We start from the raw sequence: 20,980 nt of genomic DNA on the forward strand, positions 1-20,980 counted from the left end.
CTAGTTTGCAACACTTAATGAAATAATAGATCTAGGCAATGATTATCAATGGTGGCTAGCATCACAAATGAGAGAAACCAGATACAAGCATGTACCACCACCTATTCAGTATTCTTTCTCCCAGAAATTCAAACTGCAATCTAAAATAAGCCTCTAGATTGAACTACCAACTTATACAGGAAATGAGGGGACAGAGGACTTGTTAAACCACATCAGCAAAATCCCAAACGTTGGAAGTTTTACAGGACAAATGCTTCTCAACAAATAAATGATAAGGGAAAGGAAAAAAGAAGAATGGGAAATCTACCTACTAAAAAAGACTTAAGAGTCCTATCAACCAGATACAATGCACAGACCTTGTCTCAATCACGATTCAACTATAAAAAAAAAATTCCTGAAACAATTCGGAAAATTTGAGCACTGACATTTAGGAATGATTGTTAATTTTAAGGTATGATGATGTAATTGTGATTATGTTTTTAAAAGGTGTACTTAACTTTTAGACACATTCTGAAATATCTATGGATAAAATATGCCTTTGCTTCAAAATAAATCCAGTGTGGGGTGGGATAGAATGAGTGGGGGAACAGGGGAAACAAGACTGGCCATGTGACAATTACTGGATAAGGGGTACATCAGGGTCTGGTGTACTAGTCCCTACCTTTGAATAGGCTTGAAATTCCCATACTAAAAATAACAACAAAAAAGTAAAAAGTACTTATCTTGAGTCAACACTTCCACTTCTAGAACCTATAATACAGAGTATATTTTGTTATGGGTTGAATTGTATCACCCAGAAAGCTTTGTTGAAGCCCTAACCTCCAGCACCTCTGAGTGTGACCTAATTTGGAAATAGAGTTGTTGCAGATGCCATTAATTAAGGTAAGGTCAGGCTGGAGAGGGGAGGGCTCTAATCCACTGTGATTGGCGTTCTTAGAAGGAGAGAAGAGACACACAAAGAGAAGATGGCCATGTGATGACATGGCAGGGATGGGAGTGATGCTGCTGCAAGGAAAGGAACACCTGGGGCCAGCAGAAGCTGGAGAAGGTAAGGAAGGACTCTTCCCTAGAGCACCTGGAGATGAGCATGGTCCTGCGAACACCTTGATTTTGGACCCCCAGCTTCCACAACTGTGAGAGAATAAATTTCTATTGCTTTAAGCCAGCCAGTTAGTGGTAATCTGTTACAGCAGCTCTCGGAAATTAATTTATAGAATTCAGTTCAAGTAGCCTGCACACCAGATCTCTTGATGAACAGCCCATCCACGATATTCTTTAATTTCTAAGAGCCAATAGTTACCAACCCAACTCAATCTTACTAAAGCATTTAAAATAATTTTTTAGAGTCTGTGACAAGAAAATGAAAAAGATCAAAACTTTAATGAGGAACAAAATTTCTACATATGTTATGAGCCATCTTTCGAGATGTGAAATTTCAGGATTCTGAAAAGAATGTACTTAACTCTCTTCAATGCTTAATTATTGATTTGAGTTCAGGTTTGTTGCTGTTGTTACTTGGTCTAGTTATTTCTAGAGTTCCTTCAGATTTTTTCACTAATTTGAAACTCACCCTTGTGACTCAAAACAAAAGGTCTTTTGTGCATAATCCAAACAGAAAATCAAATATTTGCAGAAATGAAAAGCAAAGAGATTTTCAGCTTAAAAGCCAGTTTAAGACAGGTGCTAAACATCTAACCCCTTCAGTGGTTAATAATCAGTTTTCAGATCTCAAGGTATCGAAGAACAAGCCCACAGATAAATACTCCTGTATTTAATCAGTCAGCAACATCTGTTTCTAGCACTAAGGCCATTTCACAATTAACAGAAGAAAATAAACTAAGACCGTGGTTCTCAACTCTGGCTGCACAGTATAATTACCTGGGGAGCTTTAAAAACCCTGGGGTCCAGGCTGCACCCCAGACCTATTCCATGAGAATCTCTGAAGATGGGACCCAGACATTGGTGTTTCTTACTCTGGACATTTCGGATCCAGTGGTCTGGGTTACTGCTAAATCCACTGATTAATTCTCAAGCCTCCTCTCGTTTGACTCACAACAGCATTTGATAGTTGAGCGCTCCTTCCCCTCCGGACCACCTTCATTTGGCTTGCAGGATACCACACTTTCCTGATTTTCCTCCTACCTTAGTAGAATTTTCTGGTTCCTATTCATCTCCCTGACCTTTTAAAGCTGGAGTGTCCATAGGCACACCCTTGACCTTTCCTCTCTCCCTTTACACTAGATCCTCTGGTGATATCGTCTACTGTTGTGATTTTTAAAAAATCTTCTATATTCTGCTGAGTCCCAAATTCCTATCCCCAGCCCAGACCCCTCCCCTATAATCCAAACTCGTATATACAACTGCCTTCTCGGCATCTTCCTTGAATGTCTCATACCTCCAACTTAACAAGTCCCCAAATAAAACTCTTGCTCTTCCCATCCAACCTGTTCTCCTCACAATATGCCCCATCCTTCATATTATCCAGACCCAAAACTTGGTAGTCATGCTTGATTCCTCCAACACCCTTTTTGCAACCACTAAATTCTGTTGGCTTTCATTTCAAAACACATCCCCAATTGGTCGACTCATCATCACTCCCAGTGACCATCCTGGTCCAACCCACTGTCACTTCCTGCTTCCACCCTCACTGAAGCGGGGTCCCTTTCCCTTAATCCCAAAACATCTGCAAAGCAACAGTGTTGTGTAAACAGCATTAGGACATGAGGAGGGGGGAGTGAGACTGGGCCTGTACCAGTTAAAGAAATCAAAACTTTACCATTTGGGGGGGGCAAAGCTGCGGTTGCACGCATCAGCCAAGCGTAACCCTTTTAACAATAACTGCTCCAGGTCCAAGTGAAACTTTTTGTAGCCCTTTAATAATCAATAGCTTCTCCAGTCCCAAGTGAAACTCTTTGTGAAATTGTTTTTGTGAAATTGTTTTGTATGATCAATAACTGCTCCAGTTCCAAGTGAAACTCTTTGTGTAATTGTTTTTTGTGATCAAGAGCTAAACTGCCAACTCTGCTTCTATTAGAACAGCTTGCTTGCTTGCGTTTCTAGGATACGGTTTCTGTCTATATAAGGCACCAGCGCACACAGGTGGGGGCTGCTTGCTGAACTCCCTGCGCGGAGTGAGACGGCAGCCGCCTGCTAGCTGGCTAATAAAAGGCTCTTTAAATTCTGTTTGGCTGTCTTGTACTTTAACTCGCAGGCACCATAACACTCACCCCTCTATGATCTCTTCTCAACATAGAGTGATGCAGCTAAACCATAAGTCAGATCATATCATTCCTCTACTCAAAACCCTCCAGTGGCTTCCCATCTTCCATCAGAGGCCAATTTTCTTAGAATAGCTTACACGGCTCTACAAGATCTGGTGTCCAGTTATTTCTCCAGCCTCACCTCCCACTATCCACACCCCATTACCTACCTATGCAGTTCCAGCTACACAAATCTCCTTGCTATTCCCCACATATAGCCACCTTCCCACCTCAAAATGTTTGCATTTGTTGATCCCTCCACTTGGAATGCTCTTCCCCCATATAGTCACATGGTTTCTTCCCTCACCTCTTTCAGATCTTTTCTCCGTCACCCAACTTAAAATTGCAATCTCCCTCCTCTCATTGGCCCTCCCTACCAACCTACCCTGTTTTATTAAATTTTACTTACTTCGTTTATTGTCTCTCCTGTTGTGGGTTGAATTGCATCCTCCAAAAAGATACATTCAAATTCTAATCCTGGTACTTGTGAATTTGCTTTTATCTAGAAATAGGTCTTTTGAGATGTAATCAAATTGAAGTCATATTGGATGAGGGTTGGCCCTAATCCAATGACTGGTGTCCTCTTAAGAGGGGAGTTTGGACACAGAGACCCACACAGGCCATGTGACAATGGAGGCAGATTGGGGTGACACATGTACAAGCCAAGGAATCCAAGGGTCACTAGCTAGGAAGAGGCAAGAAAGGATCCTTCCCTTGAGCCTTCAAAGAGAGAGCATAGCCCTCCCAACACCTTGATTTTGGACTTCTGGCCTCCAGAACTGAGCGAGAATAATATTTCTGATGTTTTAAGTCACCCAGTTGGTGGTGATAGAAACTAAACAGTTTCTGAAACTGTCCCACTGGGCCAATTGTTGTTCTGTTTGCCCTCAGATACATTCCTTGTCTTTCTCTGCTCTGCTTTGTTTCACAGGGGAGCTGACTCCCACAGGTTGTTTCCCAGGCTCCTTGGTCAGCTCACTGCCAGCTATGAGCAGCCATAGGAGGCACCAGTGTAAGACTAACTAGAGGATGAGAAGAAGGAAGGAGCCAGAGTTTTTTCTCCCTCTTTCTGTGTTTTGGGTGGTGACTCTAGTCACAGCTACCTCTCTTCTGTACATCTAGCTCCCACCAGGCTGGCTCACTATAGTTTCAGCTTCTTCCAGGTGATCATGGCTCCTGGGCTCTGATAACATCACCCCTTCCCTGTGCCCCTCCAACCAAGGAGCAGGAGCAACTTCCTGCTAATGCTCATTTCTGGGCTGCCTCTCAATTTCCTGTTTGGCTTCTCAGCTCTTCTTCTATCAACTGTGTAACCAATTTCCTGTATTAAATTTCTTCTATTTTCAATAAATAGAGGGGTTTCTGTTTCCTGACTGCAGCCTGACATACACATCTGCCACGAGAAAGCAGGTGCCCTATACTGGCCAGAAGCCTCATATTTATAGGAGACAGGGACAATTAAAGTCAACCTGTGTTTTTGTATGAACAATGGCCAGAGCCAAAGAAGACACACAAACCAGAATGGTCATTCTCCTACTCCAAAAATACGACAGAACAATTCTTAAATCATCCCAACCCTGCTGCCATCATCCCAAACTTTCCCTGTCTCCCGGGAAAATTCAAGGTGCTATTTTCAGTAATCATAAAGCCACTCTCTGGTAGAGCAGGCTCTACAATAGGCTGTGAGGCCCGGGTGTACAGCTGGGCATTTCTCAGGCTGCTTTTCCCATTTTCACAGGGGCAGCAGGAGCTGAGAGTGTATTCCTGCCTCAACTCTCGGTCCTGCTATGTGGTAAGTTCCCAGGGATCTCCACACTGATGGAGTCAGTTAAATTCTGCTAATTTGAATGCTGCAGCAGAGACTGGACATACTCATCAAGCCTCCTTCCCTACCCCCTCCCCTGCTCTGGGAACTCAGTCAGACCGTATCTCCCAGCTTCTCTTGCAGTTAGGTTGGATTGTGAGACTGAGTTTCGGCCAATGAGATGTGCAGAGTAATGAAAATCACTTCCTGACCAGGCACATGAAAACCTCCCTGGTATAGCCCCAAAGTGGAAACAACCCAAGTGTCCATCAACTGATGAATGAATAAACAAAATGTTATAGATCCATGCAATGGAATATTATTTGGCAATAAAAAGGGATCATGCTACAACATGGATGATCCTCAGAAACATTCTGCAAAGTGAAATAAGCTCGACGCAAAGGACCACATATTATATAATCCCTTTTTTATGAAATGTCCATTTTTATGAAATGTCTCATTTTTATGAAATGTAAACCCATTCAGACAGAAAGTAGATTAGTGTTTGCCTAGGGCTAGGGGAGGGAACTAGAGGGGAAAAGGGTGGTAACTGCTAAAGGTTATGGGTTTTTTTTGGGGGGGGGAGGGTGGTGAAAATGTTCTAAGATTGATTATGGTGATAGTTGCACAACCTTATGAATACACTAAAAACCACTGAATTTTATACCTTAGGTGGGCAAATTGTACATGAATTATATCTCAATAAAGCTGTAAAAAACACAAACACATAAACTTCCCTGATGATTCACCAATGCTCTTTTTTTTCTTATTGTCTGGATGAAAGGAAATCTTAGGATCTAGGAGAAGGCAGAGCTACACGATGGGAAAAAAAGACTGAGTCCATCAAGTAACTGCCCAGAGAGGAGATTTCCCAATCAGGATACACCTGTAGTGGAATAGCACATGAGTGAAAATAAAGTTTTATTATGTTATGCTACTGAAATTGTGGGGCTGTTTATTATAGCTGTTACCCTACCCTGACTAATACACAAGTTAACAGCACTAAGATGACATGGGTTTTCTGTCAGGAAGACCAATTCCCTTCTGAATCTGTAGGAATTCCCATTTTAACAGAGACCTGAGACCCCACACTAGGAAGACTTCCATCACCACTGACCCAGACCTACACAGGCCTCCATCTTCTGAATTCTCTGCTTTGGGCCATGTCCTACTTCAATGGTTATCTATGGACAAGAGCATTACCAGTAATTATATTTATATATTCTTCTGTATACATTGAACATCTGTGACCTGGATATTTTTGGTTTCAAGCATAGATTCATAAAGAAAAATACAACAAATTTTCCTTCAACTACCAAACCCTTAACTGTAACACTCAGACACTCATTACATGGATCTCTTCCAAATCGTTACTACAGTTGATCATTTAGTCATTCAACAAACATATACTGAGCACCTGTTAGGCGGGGTGTCACAACAACACTAGGCATTGGGTAGACAGCGGCCCCTAACCCCCTTCAGGCTTACAGTTCAGTGGGAGGGATGGCAGGTATGAAATGAGTAAAGATAGAAATTGTGCTATGAAGGAAAAGAGCAGGGTGCTATGAGAATGAATTAGCAGCCAGGACCTCATTTGTAGATTTGGTATTCAGGGAAAGCTCCTCTCAGAAAGGGACATTGCAACTAGACCCCGAAGGACCATCAGATTCTGTCAGGTAAGCCAAAAAGGAAAGAGCATTCCAGATAGAGGAAACAGCATGTGCAAATACCTACAGGTGAGAGCAGCCGGATCCTCTGAAGGAACTGGAGGCAGGCCGGGGGGACTGGAGCACAGTGAACCAGGAGGAGTGTGACTGGAGGGAGGCAGGGCTGGCTCACATGGGACCATTTCCATTCCTCTTATGCCAACTTTCTCAAAGGCTCTGCTTCACTGAGGTACTCCTACCCAGAAGAGCCCAGAAGGTACCCTCTAAGTTTCATACTTCATTCCACATGGCTTTCCAGATCCTTCTAAAAAGCCTTCCTTAAATAACCAAGGAAGAGTTGGTTCCCCATAGGCACCATACACCCACTGTGCCCTCCTCACACCCTGTGCTGGTTTGGGTTATATTATATTCCCCCCAAAGCCATATTCTTTAATGTAATCTTGTGGGGGCAGATTTATTAATCTTTCTGATTAGGGTATGGTCTCTTGATTTAGTGTTGCCATGGAGACGTGACTCATCCAACTGTGGATAATACCTTTGATTAGATTGTTTCCATGGAGGTGTGGCTCCACCCATTCAGGGTAGGTTTTGATTAGTTTACTGGAGCCATATAAAAGAGTCATCACAGGCTGAGACTACTACAGCTGAGAGACATTTTGGAGACTGCCGTTGAAAGCAGACTTTTGCTAATGCTTTGGAGATGCTAGCCCAGAGTTTGCTCCAGAGAAGCTAAGAGAGGATAAAATGCCCCAAGAGAAACATTTTGGAGAATGCCATTTTGAAACACAACCTGGGAGCAAAGGTAGAAGACACCAGCCACCTGACTTCCCAGCTGACAGAGGTGTTCCAGATGCCATTGGCCATTCCTCAGTGAAGGTACCCTAGTTTAGACACTTTTATAGCCTTAGGACTGTAACTTTGTAACCAAATAAAACCCCTTTTATAAAAGCCAATCCATTTCTGGTATTTTGCATAACAGCAGCATTAGCAAACCCAAAAACATCCCCAAAATAGCACAGGAGAACGAGCAAATGAATAGTTACTTCCTCCACTTTCCCAAATACTTTTCTCTATGCTCTTGCCATCCAGATAATAATACCCCATAGACAGAGCAGAAAATAATAGCCTAAGGGACTGGCTGCTGATCAGAACTTCTTTCATCTGACTTGCTGGGAGACTATTCCTAAAACTATCCCAAAACATGGCATAGTTGTTAAAATAATATTTAGTGCACATGGTCTAACATCACCATAGGACCTACTCTAACATGTTGCTGAAAGACAGGGTTAACTCTGAATTGGAATTTTCTCATCTCATACAAGTCCTATGGTGGTTAGTAGTTGACGCTGTTTTTGGATCCATGGCAGAGCCAAGATTCTCCATCCTTTCAGAGAGGGCAAGGACCATGGGGGAATTTACTCTCTGCAGTGGCTCTTCAGAGCTTGCATGAGGAGAAACCCAATCTGTATGTGCACAATCCAGAGACATGCCACTAAAAGCTTTCCACCTGCTCAGCACCACATCCACTGGCCACTCAATCATGCATTTCGAGAACTGAAAAATACTTCTAAATAGAGAAATATAATCTCTCCAGAAAATAAAAATCTTCAAAAGAGCAGCAAGGAAACCATGGCATCGATAGCTCTTGAAAAAGAGCTCATAAAAGTATAAATTTCAGCTTGTTCCTGGTGTCTTTTGCAGAGCAGAATAAACACTAGGAACAACTAAAATTAATTTTTCCCCATTTTTTGTACTAAATAGAAAGTAGAATGTCTCAGAAGTTCATCAGAAATTAGTATTTCAAGAAAAATGAACAGAAAAAGGCATTTCAGATTTAAACCACCACTGACTCCAAAAACAATACTAAGTGCAGCAGACCTCAATGCCCCAGCACGTCCCACGGGCACTACAGGGCCTGCTGGCCTCCCACTGCATCCACGATTCTCCACCCCCCACTCAGCTGGCAGAACAGTCCTCAGCCACGAATGGAAGGGAATTGGTGGAAAGGGCCCCAGCTTCCTCATCCCTCAGGTAGGGCAACTTGGAGTTATGTTCTATACAGTCTCCCCCATGTTCCCCAATAGGATCAAGCCTCAGTTTCCCACAGCAATAATCTGCTCACTAACATATCCCATATGGCCTTCCTTCCTTGTCGTGTCTCACTTCTCCGTTACCCTTCTGAAACTTCTAAGATCACTGCCCAAACTACCTACCTGCACTGAAATTCTTATCTCAGGGGCTGCTTCTGAGGGAACCCAAACTATGACTCTAGGAATATATAAAAAGTTTTCAAGAAGGACTAGCGATAAAAATCAAAACCTGAAGTTGCTTTTAAATTAATTAGCAAACTCAAAAAACCTAGACCGAGACTAGCTGGGGCAGTAGGTGGAAAATATGGCATTTGGTAGGGAAATAATTACAAGTATGACTTTTAGTGCACTTAACCTGCGTTCTCCAGAAAAAAAATCTTTATTGTTTAAGCAAAATCAGCTTTAATACCATGTGCTTCTCGTAAACAAACTGAGAAAGTACACATAGGTTTTACTCTTCCTGGAACAGTGAGATAATTGGATTTACACCCCCAAACAGGACTCAGATTGCTAATATGACAAAGGATTATTATAAAGGAGAACGCCATCTATAATCATTCAATTAATAAGATGATGCTTTAAGTTATGAACTCATCTTCAAGGTCATCTAGTCCAACTCTTTTTTTTTAATATAGGAGGACTATAGGGCTCAGAAAAGTTGGGTGACCTGCTTAGGGCCTGTGCTGGTTGGGATCTGTTATGTTCCTCATAAAAGGTCCTGTTCTTTTAATCCAATCTTGTGGGGCAGACCTATTGTGGGTGGGACCTTTTGATAAGGTTGTTTCTGTGGAGATGTGACCCAGTCCATTCAAGGTGGGTCTTAATCCTTTACTGGAGTCCTTTAAGAGAGCTCACAGAAAAAGAGAGCTCAGAGAAGCAAAGAGAGATATTTTGGAAAGAAGCTAAGATATGTAATCCAGAGTTTGCCCCTGGGAGAAGCAAGCAAGGACCCACAGGAGCCAAGACAGAAGCCCAGAGACATTTTGGAGAAAGCCACTGACACCAAAGCTAAACCCGGGAGAGAAGGTTCAGCAGAGCCAGCCATGTGCTTTCCCCTGTGACAGAGGAACTCTGGATGCCACTGGCCTCTCCTCAGAGAAGGTATCTACCTCTTGCTGCCTTAACTGGGTCATTTTCATGGCCTTAGGATTGTAAATTTGCAACCTAATAAATCCCCATTGAAAAAGGCAATCCATTTCTGGTATATCACATTTTGGCAGCTTTAGCAAACCAAAACAGGGTCACACAGATAGCAGTAGAATTGGGATCTGGCTCATGTTAGTCTGCTGGTTACGAAACCTCAGTATCTCCCCAGGGCCCCCAGAACAAAATCCAAGTTCCTTAGCCTATCAGCCAATGTCTTCAATCACCTGGGCCAACCTCCCATCTCAGCCACTGAACAAACCCTTCACTCAGACTAACCCTGACTGCTCATTATAGCCAGAGACCACCTTACCACCCAGGCTTGGCTCAAACATCAACCTCTGAAGTGCCTGAGGTGGTGGCATACAGCACTGCAATTTGGCCTTCTATGGGCCTCTCTCCCTCTTTCTCTTTCTTTGATATTCTCAACTTCTAAGTTGTTAAAAGAAATAAAACAAAAAATAGAGTTCCTATGGCTAAGAGATTTGAAATGGAGTGGGGAGGTCATTCTGGAGGTGATTCTTATGCAGGTCTCAGCCAGAGATCACACACTGCCACAGTATGCAAGCCTCAAGCAACAGTGTTCCTCAAAACCCCAAGGCCGTCCCAACCATAAAACAAACCCCAAGATAAAGAACTCAGTTAACTAACTAACTGGGAAGATAATCAGAGTACCCCAAATATCCACCATCTGCAAACAACTTGCCTAATCATCTTTTCCTTTAAAATCCCTTGCCTGGAAATGGCAGGACAGTTGCGATTGGGCTGCTCCCTGAATCTGTGCTCCCCCAATTGCAACTCTAAGACCTCAAATAAATGCCTTCATTTCCTTGCGGCTCAGTTTGTTATTTCTTGGTTGACAAAGTCCTGTGAAGTAAAATAGCTTGCCCACAGATACCTGACTAGTTAGTAGCAGTGCAGAGAAAATATGGATCTCCTGACTCCTAAACCACTACTTTCCCCACAACACAAATGTCAGGCCCCAGAAAAAGAGTCTAACATATAGAAGGAATGTCTGATCCATGGGCCCTGCTGCTTATCTCATAAATATCAAGTGTGCCATAAACTAAGGGTTGAAGGCTGTTTTAGGAATCCCAGTCACAGTGGCGCCTAGACTCCAGGGGGCAGACAAGCCAAGATCAGATATCCCCATAAAGATGAATGACCGCAAACAAGCCAAAAGGCCTGCTTCCTCCACATAGATAATATAGTGCACAACAAAGAAGAGTAGTGTGTTAAAACCCTAGTAACCAGTCAGCAGAAACTGATAAGCACTCACCCAATTGAGGCCCAGAACACACTCAGCAGGACCTTCCCCCCCAATACCCAACATGGGTTTTTCCTTTAAAAAATGCTGCTCTCAGATAGGGAGCTGGAGCCATTTTTCCTTCCTTTCTTTTCTGATGGCTCCCACCTGCCTTCTTCTGCTTTCTTCCTCTAATAAACCTTAAATTCTCTACTTAAACTATGACTCGCTGCGTTTGTGTGGATTCTTGAATGGCTCGGAACTTAACAACAAATTCCTTTATTTGCAAGTCCTTCAACACAGGTATAAATACATTCTCTGCAATTTTAAGTAAGAGCTGTGATGCACTACAAAGTATTCACATGAAATAAAATCAAACTATACAGAATCTTAAGTGAAGCATTATCCCAAACTAACTTACTGATATTTAACTAAAAATAAAATTGCCATCCTTGAATTTAGAAGAGGGTTACAGAGGATGGTATTGGTGGTCCTCACGTCTTTTTCAAAATCTGTCCAGGGAAATCTGAAAGGCTGTCCCCCTTTTTCTTCTGATAAATGTCCCTATTTCAAGGGTAGCAGTGACAGGGATCAACACGTGTCAAGGCTCTGAAAATCTGCTCGAAGGCATAGAAAGTTGGACCTACAGAAAATTCTCAGTAAATGTTTCCTGACTTGAATTGTGGCATCTGTCTTTTGTTGGAAGTCCTCAGGCAGAGGGTGGGAAGGCAGCTTTTGCAGGTTTAGGATCTCCAGGACACCCTGCTTGGACTTTCAGATTCAATGTGACAGCATGGACTTAAAAATGCAGGTAATATGGGTCGTCTACGTGCTGCTTACTCAGAGTGCCAAGTGGAGACTTTAGGAGCAATTTACATTCTAGTTAGGATTTTCCTCAAAAGTGGTTAATAATTAACAGTTTACTCTGTGTGTCAAAAGGTACTACAAATAACTTCCCAGTCCTTAAGTCCTCAACTGATACCTGAAGCTGCCATATGTGAGGCAGCAGTGTTGCCATGAGTCTCAAAACAATAAAAATGCAGGGCTGGTTATCATCGGAATTTTCTGGATGCCCAGTCACAAAGATGAAAGGTACAATTTAAACAAAGTCTCCTGAATCAGACCTTAATATTGTGGGAAAAAAAGTACTTCAAGGCATTTTTCCCCCCAAAACATAAGCACGAGACAAATATATAAACATAAGAAACTGTTTTCCTAAATCTCATTGATGGAAAATCCGGGGTTAGGTGTGGTGGTGGGGGGGACTTCTTCGCAAGCCCTTTACTAACTGTGTTTATTGTACAAATTGTGTTATTAGTCTTTACTCTTTCAATGTTGTATTTTCTTAGGCTGATAGAAAATTTGGCCATGACATGGCTTTGGTTCAGACCCTCATGGAAGATAATAATGCAGTGAGGTAACACAGGTGGGTGGGATTCTCTGTTAGGAAACTGAAGGGCAATTAGCATGCATTCAGCATTTTCTTTGCTCCAGGTACTGTGCCAAGTGTTTTACATACAATATTCTTACTTGCTTCTTAGAACTACCTTATTCATTCCTATTATCTTCATTTATTCACAGCAGTCCAGTCATGGTTTTGTGGGTTGTAAATAGAGTGGTTTTCAAATATTTCTCAAACCATTCCAAAGTTAAATGCTCTCTGGATGAGCAACTCTTGATTGGTTAAGAGATAGGGGCAATTTTTTTTGGCTAAATTATTATTTTTTCTTGCCTACTTTAAACCACCATAATTCTTACAGAATAAGCCAGTAAATCACTTGTCACTTGCCATGTTGACTCCACAGTCTTTTTTATAACTATGAGTAGGGGAATAAGTGGTGGAGGGATCAAACTTCAATTATTTAATAATAATAAATAGTAGTATATATTGTCAGGTGCTGTGCAAGCAATTTACATATGCCACATCTTATTTAATCCTCCATCCCAGTTTGCAGATGAGAAAACTCAGGCTTAAGGAGTTCAATTACCTTGTGGAAATTAGATCGCTGGCAAGTGACAGAACTAGGATTCAAAATTCAAAGCATGTGCTCTTTCCACACCCCAGGATGCCCCCCAGTGCTTCTCAACCAGGGATTCTGCCGAGGGTGAGAAACCCTGCTGTAAAGTAACAAACTCTGATTTTTCCCAAACATACTATTTTTTCTTTCTACAAATATCTACATTCAAATGAACTCTGACCCATTCAAACTGGTCACCACAGAGGGATATATGCTTATTTCAACAGTGTTCTCCAGCTAACAGCACTTTTATAAACTTCTCTTTGACTTTCCTTCAGAGCCTACATTATGTTATCTTAAATATCTCCTGTGGGAATATAAATCTCTGTATTTTGCTAGCAGTTTTGCTATTTAAAAATGGTCAAGGATTCTCTATCAAAGGTGGTAGAAACAGAGGTGATCACGTTACATTGTAAAAATGACAGCCATAGCCACGCACCAGCTTTCTGCCACAAGTACGCCAAGTAACACTCACCAGGAGATGTCAGCAGCCCATTTTACAGATGAGGAAAGTAATGCTTCAAGAATTAAGTGGCTTGACCAAGGCCATACCCTTAAGTAATTGAATTCAAATCACATCTGTCTTCAAAGCCCACAGTAATGATATTGATGTATCATTGATGGTACCGATATTGACATATAAGCAGCTCGTAAGGCAATTCCAAAGAAAACATCACCTCTCCCTCACTGACACCATAACATTCTGGATCATGGCAGCATTGTCAAAATAAATGCAGAAAGTTTCAGGATAATTCGTTTGAAGAGAACAACTTCACTTGTGTGTATAAATTCAAGTGTGTGTGTGTGTGTGTGTGTGTGTGTGAGAGAGAGAGAGAGAGAGAGAGAGAGAGAGAGAGAGAGAGAGAGAGAATATTATTTTTTTAAATCAGTTGTTAACATCAGTCACTCCTCACAATCTTGCTCCTTTAGCACGTGGCCCATCCAGTGATAACTAAATAAATGAAGGAGGAGAGACAAAAGAGAAGGAACCAGAGAAAGAAAGACAAAATGTAGGTATAGTAGGATCAAGGAGATCAGTGGGTAACATGAGATCAGGCTGAAGTAGTAGGTCTTTTGGATAAACATAGTTCAATAGGCAAGTATGTGTTATTGACAAGGCCACTGCTCGAGAAATAAGAATATGGTCTGTTTCTCAGAAAAATAAATGCAACTGGCTTTTTGCTATAAAAAGTACAGTCAATTCTCATTATTTGTGATACTTACAGTCTATAAAGTCACCATGAACACTGAATTAATGAATTCTGAACCACTGTTCCCAGGGGAAATATGGGGCTAGGTCCCTGTGAGCCTCTGGTCACAACATTTTCATTGACTGATCAATACATAATCTTCTTTTATGTGTGTTTCTGTTTAAAAACACCTTATTTAATATATAATGTTGACTCATTACCATTGAATTCACAGTCAACAGTATTATAACTCCTGCCTGAATGCAGCTTACTTAACACATGTATTTTCTCTGTAAAGCACATCAGTCTTCTTGTGCTTAGGAACACTAGACAACACTTCGGCATTACACTTGGGAGCCATTTTAAACAGTGAAATTGCACAAAAAGCACACAAATGTGAAAAATGTGGCACCAAATGTTTTGCAAAAAGGACACTTGACTAGAGTATAAGAGCTGAAACAAGAAGGGAAAGTGTCACTTTGTTCAAACTCAGCTGGGAAGTTGGGCAACTCAAATTTTTCTCCAGTCTGTGATTGTCTGCAAACGACTGCAAAAGCGCCACAAGTATTGACTTTGGGGTTACAAATTTCAGCAAGTAAGCAAATTTCAGCAATTAAGCAAATTTGAAAATAAGGAATCCGTGAATAAGGAGGATTGATTATGTATATTATGCAAGTGGCTTCAGTGTTCAGGTACCATCTATTTCTCTCAATTATAAACAATTCTGACAAGCCAGGACATATAAAGGACAACGCTACAGTTCCAAATGGAGGCCCACAGCTCATTTTGGTTGTCCTCCTGGCAAACAAAATATAAGCTGAACCTGCTGGGAAGAGATGACTTGATTACATCAGGATACTGTTAACAGCTTAAAAAACCAGTATGTATAGCAGGGTGCTAAAATTCGGGCATTCTAGTCCCAGCTCTCTTATTGACTAGTTGTTGTATTTTGTGCCCTTTCCTTTTTTATCTTTCTTCCTCCTCTCTAAAATAAAGTGTTGGCAGTAGCCTTGACTCTTGAAGATGATTGTATAACAATGTAGCTTACAAGAGGTGACAGTACGATTGTGAAAACCTTGTGGATCACTCTCCCTTTATCCAGCGTATGGATGGATGAGTAGAAAAATGGGGACAAAACCTAAATGAAAAATAGGGTGGGATGCGGGGGTGATTTGGGTGTTCTTGTTTTACTTTTATTTTTTATTATTATTCTGATTCTTTCTGGCGTAAGGAAAATGTTCAAAAATACATTGGGGTGATGAATGCACAACTATAGGATGGTGCTGTGAACAGTTGATTGTATACCATAGATGACTGTATGGTATGTGAACATATCTCAATAAAACTGAATTTAATTTAAAAAATGTAACCTTTCAAACAGCCTTAAATGTAACTTCCAGCTGGAAGCAAGCTATGAACATGGGCATTTAGTCTCTCAGACGAGCAATATGTAAACAGACTCTTCATAAATTCGCCGATTTTGTGATTCTGTTCACCACTGGGAAAACAACAACAAATGTGTATTCTTCCTTGGCAACATGGCTCTTAGGTACCTGGAGATGATGCTGTATAAATGTGGGAAGATACCATCATTTTTCTCTTTTTGTGAAGCATAAAAGTTAAGGCGGTGTGATCAAATGATGACCGTAAACAGATGAGACAAAGAAAAGCATGCTGTTGGCTACTGTAGAAATGACAAGTCCACAACATTCTCTAGGGCCAGTGTCCCTCCAACAGAGCCATGTGCTGGCTGAGTTGCCCAGGGATGAGCCTCTCCAGGTCCCAGAGCAAGCTGCCTCCTTCCAGCCCCTCTGGCACGGGCTGGGTTCAGTAACATTCACTAATATCCTCCACACACATTTCTAGGGCCCAGCGCATCTTCCTCTTCCCATGGCTCTCCTTTAGAAATGACACATCAGACATTCTAATAAATGTTTCCAGCATCCAGTTTCCCCTGCACTAGCCGAGTAATTCAACTTGTTAAATTTTGCTGGAGTTGCTGGTGGTCTTGACCCAATGAAACAGAATACAATATAAGTACACACCTTCTATTTTGCAACAGGCAGGTCTCGTTTGGTTTTTAACCTAGGACTTTGATTCCGATATTCTTCTTCTGAACTATCCTTCAGCCTGGATCCCTAATCAGAGTATTTCGACCACATTAGCTTATCTAATAAAGACCTGTCTATGTAAGCAACAGTTAACAGATATTGCTCAGAAAGGACCCCATGTTACTGAGGAGCCAAGCAGATTTAACTGCTCAATGGAAACTTGAAGCAGTTTGAAAGGACTTCTGAATGCAATGAAGAGGAAGATGGCAAGAAAAGCAGGCTGGTTCAAACCAGCTTTCCCTGTAACACAGAGCCCTTGCCAACTGAGGCTCAAGCATCATTCATTCCTCTCATGGTTAGTAACTAATTTAGGGCCCTGATTTGCTCCACTTCATAAGAGTTGAAGATTAACTGTAATGTAGGAAAACTCATCATTTGTCCATCATGTTTCCCCCTATACAGACACAAGGAAACGCCACAAACTTCCTCAAAGGTTCTCAAATCCCACCGTGACTATATTGTCAGCTAGTCAAGTTAAATGTAAAACAAACAAAAAGTGAAATCCAGGATTGGACCACATGTATAAACGAAATTAATATTGTGATTCTACAGAAAATCTCTGGTTCATTGGAAAAATTGAGAACCATGTCCTAGACGGAACCACTGCCCAACAGCAATTCACACACCTACATTCAGATTATACTAGTACTTAAAGATAGCACCCTCTTCTTCTATCATATAATGGTGTTAATTCTGCTGCTTAAACTAGTCCCCCACCACCCCACCAAGACTATGAGGCAATATTAACTCCTTATTCATGTATTTGCAGTCCTTTCCAGACATGGTCCCTTTCTCCATGTTTATTCGCATCACCTGCCTTTGCTTCACCTGCATCTTGCTTCTTGCTTCCTGAACATACCCTGCACATGAAGAACTCTATGTTGACACTTCTTTCCTGTCCACACATAACGGTCTTTTTAATCCTCCCTCCCCTCCATCCCACACTCTTTCTTGGCAATGGGGTAATTCTTATTAATTCTTCAAACTTCAGCTCAAAAGTCCTTAGAGAAGCTTCTCTAAAACACCCAAGCAAAATCAATCTTGCCCTTTGCTAATGCTTCCGTAGCACTTTGGACAAACATTCGTTATGACATTTATCACCCTGTGCTATAAGGATTTCTTTACATGGCTGACCTCACAGCTAGAATATCTGTTCCAAAGACAAAGTTCCCGGGGAAGACATTTTCTTATCCTCGGCACTTGGCACACAACCTGGCATGTACACAATTCATGTTGAACAAAAGGAGGAAGCAGGATTTCACCAGATGGCATGTTCCAAAACCCTACCCACGCCTTATCATTCTTACCTATTTAGTGCAAATGCACAGTGGAATTTAATGTTATGCTGATCAGCCAAATCAGAAGTAGGCATCATTTCCAGCATTTCTACCAGCTTCACCATTGCATCATAGTCCTGTTGGCAAGAGGTCCCAAGATGAGAAAAGGAGGAAACACAGCTCTTGTCAGATTTTCCTGCACAGTAATAAACATGAGACAGCCTCAGCATTTAAAGACAGGCCTTCCCTTCCAGGGGGAATTGTGTAGCTCTTTAATAAAACAAAAATAAGCTAAGAAAACAAAATGGAAGGGAGCAAGGAGGACAGAGAAGGTCACACAGGGATCAAGGGGAAAAGATTAAATCCACAGGTAACAAAAGAAAGCAATGAGTCCAGAATCCAGGGCAAAAGCACTGCAAAATGAGCTGCACATAAATGCCCAGAAAAAGTTTACAGTCACTGTCTAAATCAAGGGGAAACATCCTAGTCCTTCCTATTTTGTTGAAAATAACTGAATTCATCTAAACCGATTGGGATTCTCAACCTTGGTGCTACTGACATTTGGACTGGAAAATTCTCTGTTGTGGGAGTTATCATGTGCACCCCTAGTTGTGACAACCCAAAATATCTCCAGACACTGTCAAATGTCTACAGAGAAACAAAATCACTCCCGCTTGAGAATCACTGCTCTAAACTGTGCATAGTTTCCCAGGGAAAAACGGCTACCACATTGATCTCCACTGGGTACTCTCTTAGCAGCACTACCTGCTACCCTTCCGGCCAGGCTCAGAATCATCGGGACTGATAGCCACACTCGGTGGGCTGGCACTCCCCACTGAAAGCCCAGACCTGTCTGCTGGCTCTGCACCTGATGCTGTTGCCCCAGGAAAGAGAAGTCAATGTATTCTGGGAACCTCATGGCTCACTTTTGAGCCTGAGAGTCACTGCAATGGAAGGTTATGACAAGAAGAGATGCATGAAGGCAAGAAGAGAAGGGAGCCAGCAGCTCAAGGGAAGAAAGACTTCCAGAAAGGTCACTCCTGTTCTCTTGTTGTGTGGGTCACGATTTCACCACTGTCGTGATCCCCAATAGTACCTGCTATTAAAATCAGTTAGCTGCATCTCTTTGTCACTAGGGGCATGGGTTCCTTAGGGGTTGACACTCCTCTTGGTTTACCACATTCCCCCCAAATTTGGAAAAGAGCCAGGTCACAAATGGATGCCCAAAGGCTCATGGCCAGCAACCTCCCACAGGCTCTGTGGAGTCCTGCAGGTGGTACCCACGTTCCTCCAGAGGGAAGGGAGGCAGGACACCCTTGGGAATGGCTCAATGGCATTAAACTTGAGGAAAGAAAAGCTCAGTTTCCTTCATGGTACCCCCATCCCATAAGCCCTGTCTCAAGAACTCTCCAGAAGCCTCGTCTTGGACTATAAATCCACATTCCCTGGGCCCTCTACTTGCCTCTGCTACCTCCCACTCTCTCTGTCACTGGTGGGTGGTGGTAAACAAAAAAGGAAGTGACAAAGGCCGACAGGAAGAAGCATAGCAGAGAGGTTAAGAGCAAAAGCAACTGCCTCAGTCTGCCTCGGTTTGAATTCCAACTTCACCAACTGCTGTGTGACTTCGGGCAAGTCACTTAGCTTTCCTGTGCCTCATTTGCCTTGTTTGTAAAATGGGGATAATCAGATTCCATGTTCCATAGGTTTAAGAGGATTAAATGAATTAGTATTTGCAAAGGGCTCAGAAAAATGCCTACTACAAAGTGCCTATAAATTGTTAAATTCTGAGTTTCTTATACCACGTGGGCCTGTATATACGATCTCATTGGAGTGACCTTCTGAATGCCTGTCAGCTGTGATATAACCCCCTCCAATATTTTATGAACTAACTCACATACCTGTTAGTCCACAACACAGCTATCTTCCCATAGGCATAATATAAGAATACTTCATAGTTGGAGATCCTCCCACCGAGGAGGAACTCAGGCTATTTTAGCCTCACCAAGTGTATGTCATACCTGGATATCACAGTAGGACAGCAGCAACTTAATGACGATGTCTGAGGTCAGAACCTCGGTATTATCCAAGCATAGTTTGATCAGAGCCAGCTCCTTTGCCAGATCGTTGCCTTGGTATTTCTCACTGGCCTTCCGAATGTCATTTAACAGGGTTTCTTTGTAATAAACACTGGAGAGGGAAACACGGAAAACTCCTGTCACTTTTACACGTAACCCAGGACCCTGCTCTCTTTTGTAGGTCAAACAAACAGGGTTCTCGCTGACGTGATGTAGGCCAACACACCGGGGCCTCATCCCTGCACTAGCAAATGGGAGATGCGTACTGCTTGTTACTCATATTTTGCAGAAACTAACAGTAGATAGTAAATAAATAAAAATCCATTCAGTACAACCTTGAAGATATTTCCAAACTGGGCAATACGTGGGACTTGCTACCCAACCCACTCCCTATTTTTTTTTTTTTTCTAAACACACAGAGGGCAAAAAGGTCCCTTACTTGAATATTTCTTTTTCCCAATGGCAGAATGTCACCAAGTCAAACAGAGCTCCAAATGCCATGAAACAGTAAAATGAGAATGTCTTTAAAACTAGCTTCTCTATGAGGGGTCCCCTACCAGTAATCACAAAGCTGCTCTCAGGTGATTGAGAGCCAGAAACTGGTATAGTGTCCTTGAGCAATCCGAAAAAGGACACATGGAGGCCCTTGTAAATGTGTGGACAACCTTATCATTTACCCCGTCACTCACGCTGTCATTTTGGACCATCAGAATGTTTTTGTAATGCAAAATGTAAACTTCCTTCATGTGGGAATCTAGGTGATAATGGGGATGTTTACAAACATTTAAAGATGTTTAAAACCATATTGGAATGTTTCACCCATATGCTCTCCAAGAGCCAGCAATACTCTCTGGTACGCAGTTGTTATGGGTTTAATTGTGTCCCCCAAAGAGATACTCTGAAGTCCTACCCCCGGTAACTGTGAGTAGGATCTTATTTGGAAATACAGTCTCTGCAGATATGCGGGTTAAGATGAGGTCATACACACTGGACCAGGGTGGGCCCTAACCCAACATCCTGGTGTCCTTCTAAGAAGGGGAGAAAAGAAACAGGGAGATGAAGTCCACGTGTAGATGGAGGCAGAGATTGGAATGATGCA

At 42.1% G+C, this 20,980-nt stretch overlaps 1 protein-coding gene across 1 annotated transcript in view; it reads right to left on the reverse strand.

Moving 5' to 3' along the window:
* Positions 1-20,980, reverse strand: part of LOC119524183 (mitogen-activated protein kinase kinase kinase 15-like) — a 162,154-nt gene that overhangs the window by 75,502 nt on the left and 65,672 nt on the right. Inside the window, 2 exon segments of the mRNA XM_037822819.1 lie at positions 17,837-17,943; positions 19,825-19,993. Of these exon segments, the coding sequence (XP_037678747.1) occupies positions 17,837-17,943; positions 19,825-19,993 (276 nt within the window).

This window comes from Choloepus didactylus, chromosome Y (assembly GCF_015220235.1).
Source record: "Choloepus didactylus isolate mChoDid1 chromosome Y, mChoDid1.pri, whole genome shotgun sequence".
Classification (NCBI taxonomy): domain Eukaryota; kingdom Metazoa; phylum Chordata; class Mammalia; order Pilosa; family Megalonychidae; genus Choloepus; species Choloepus didactylus.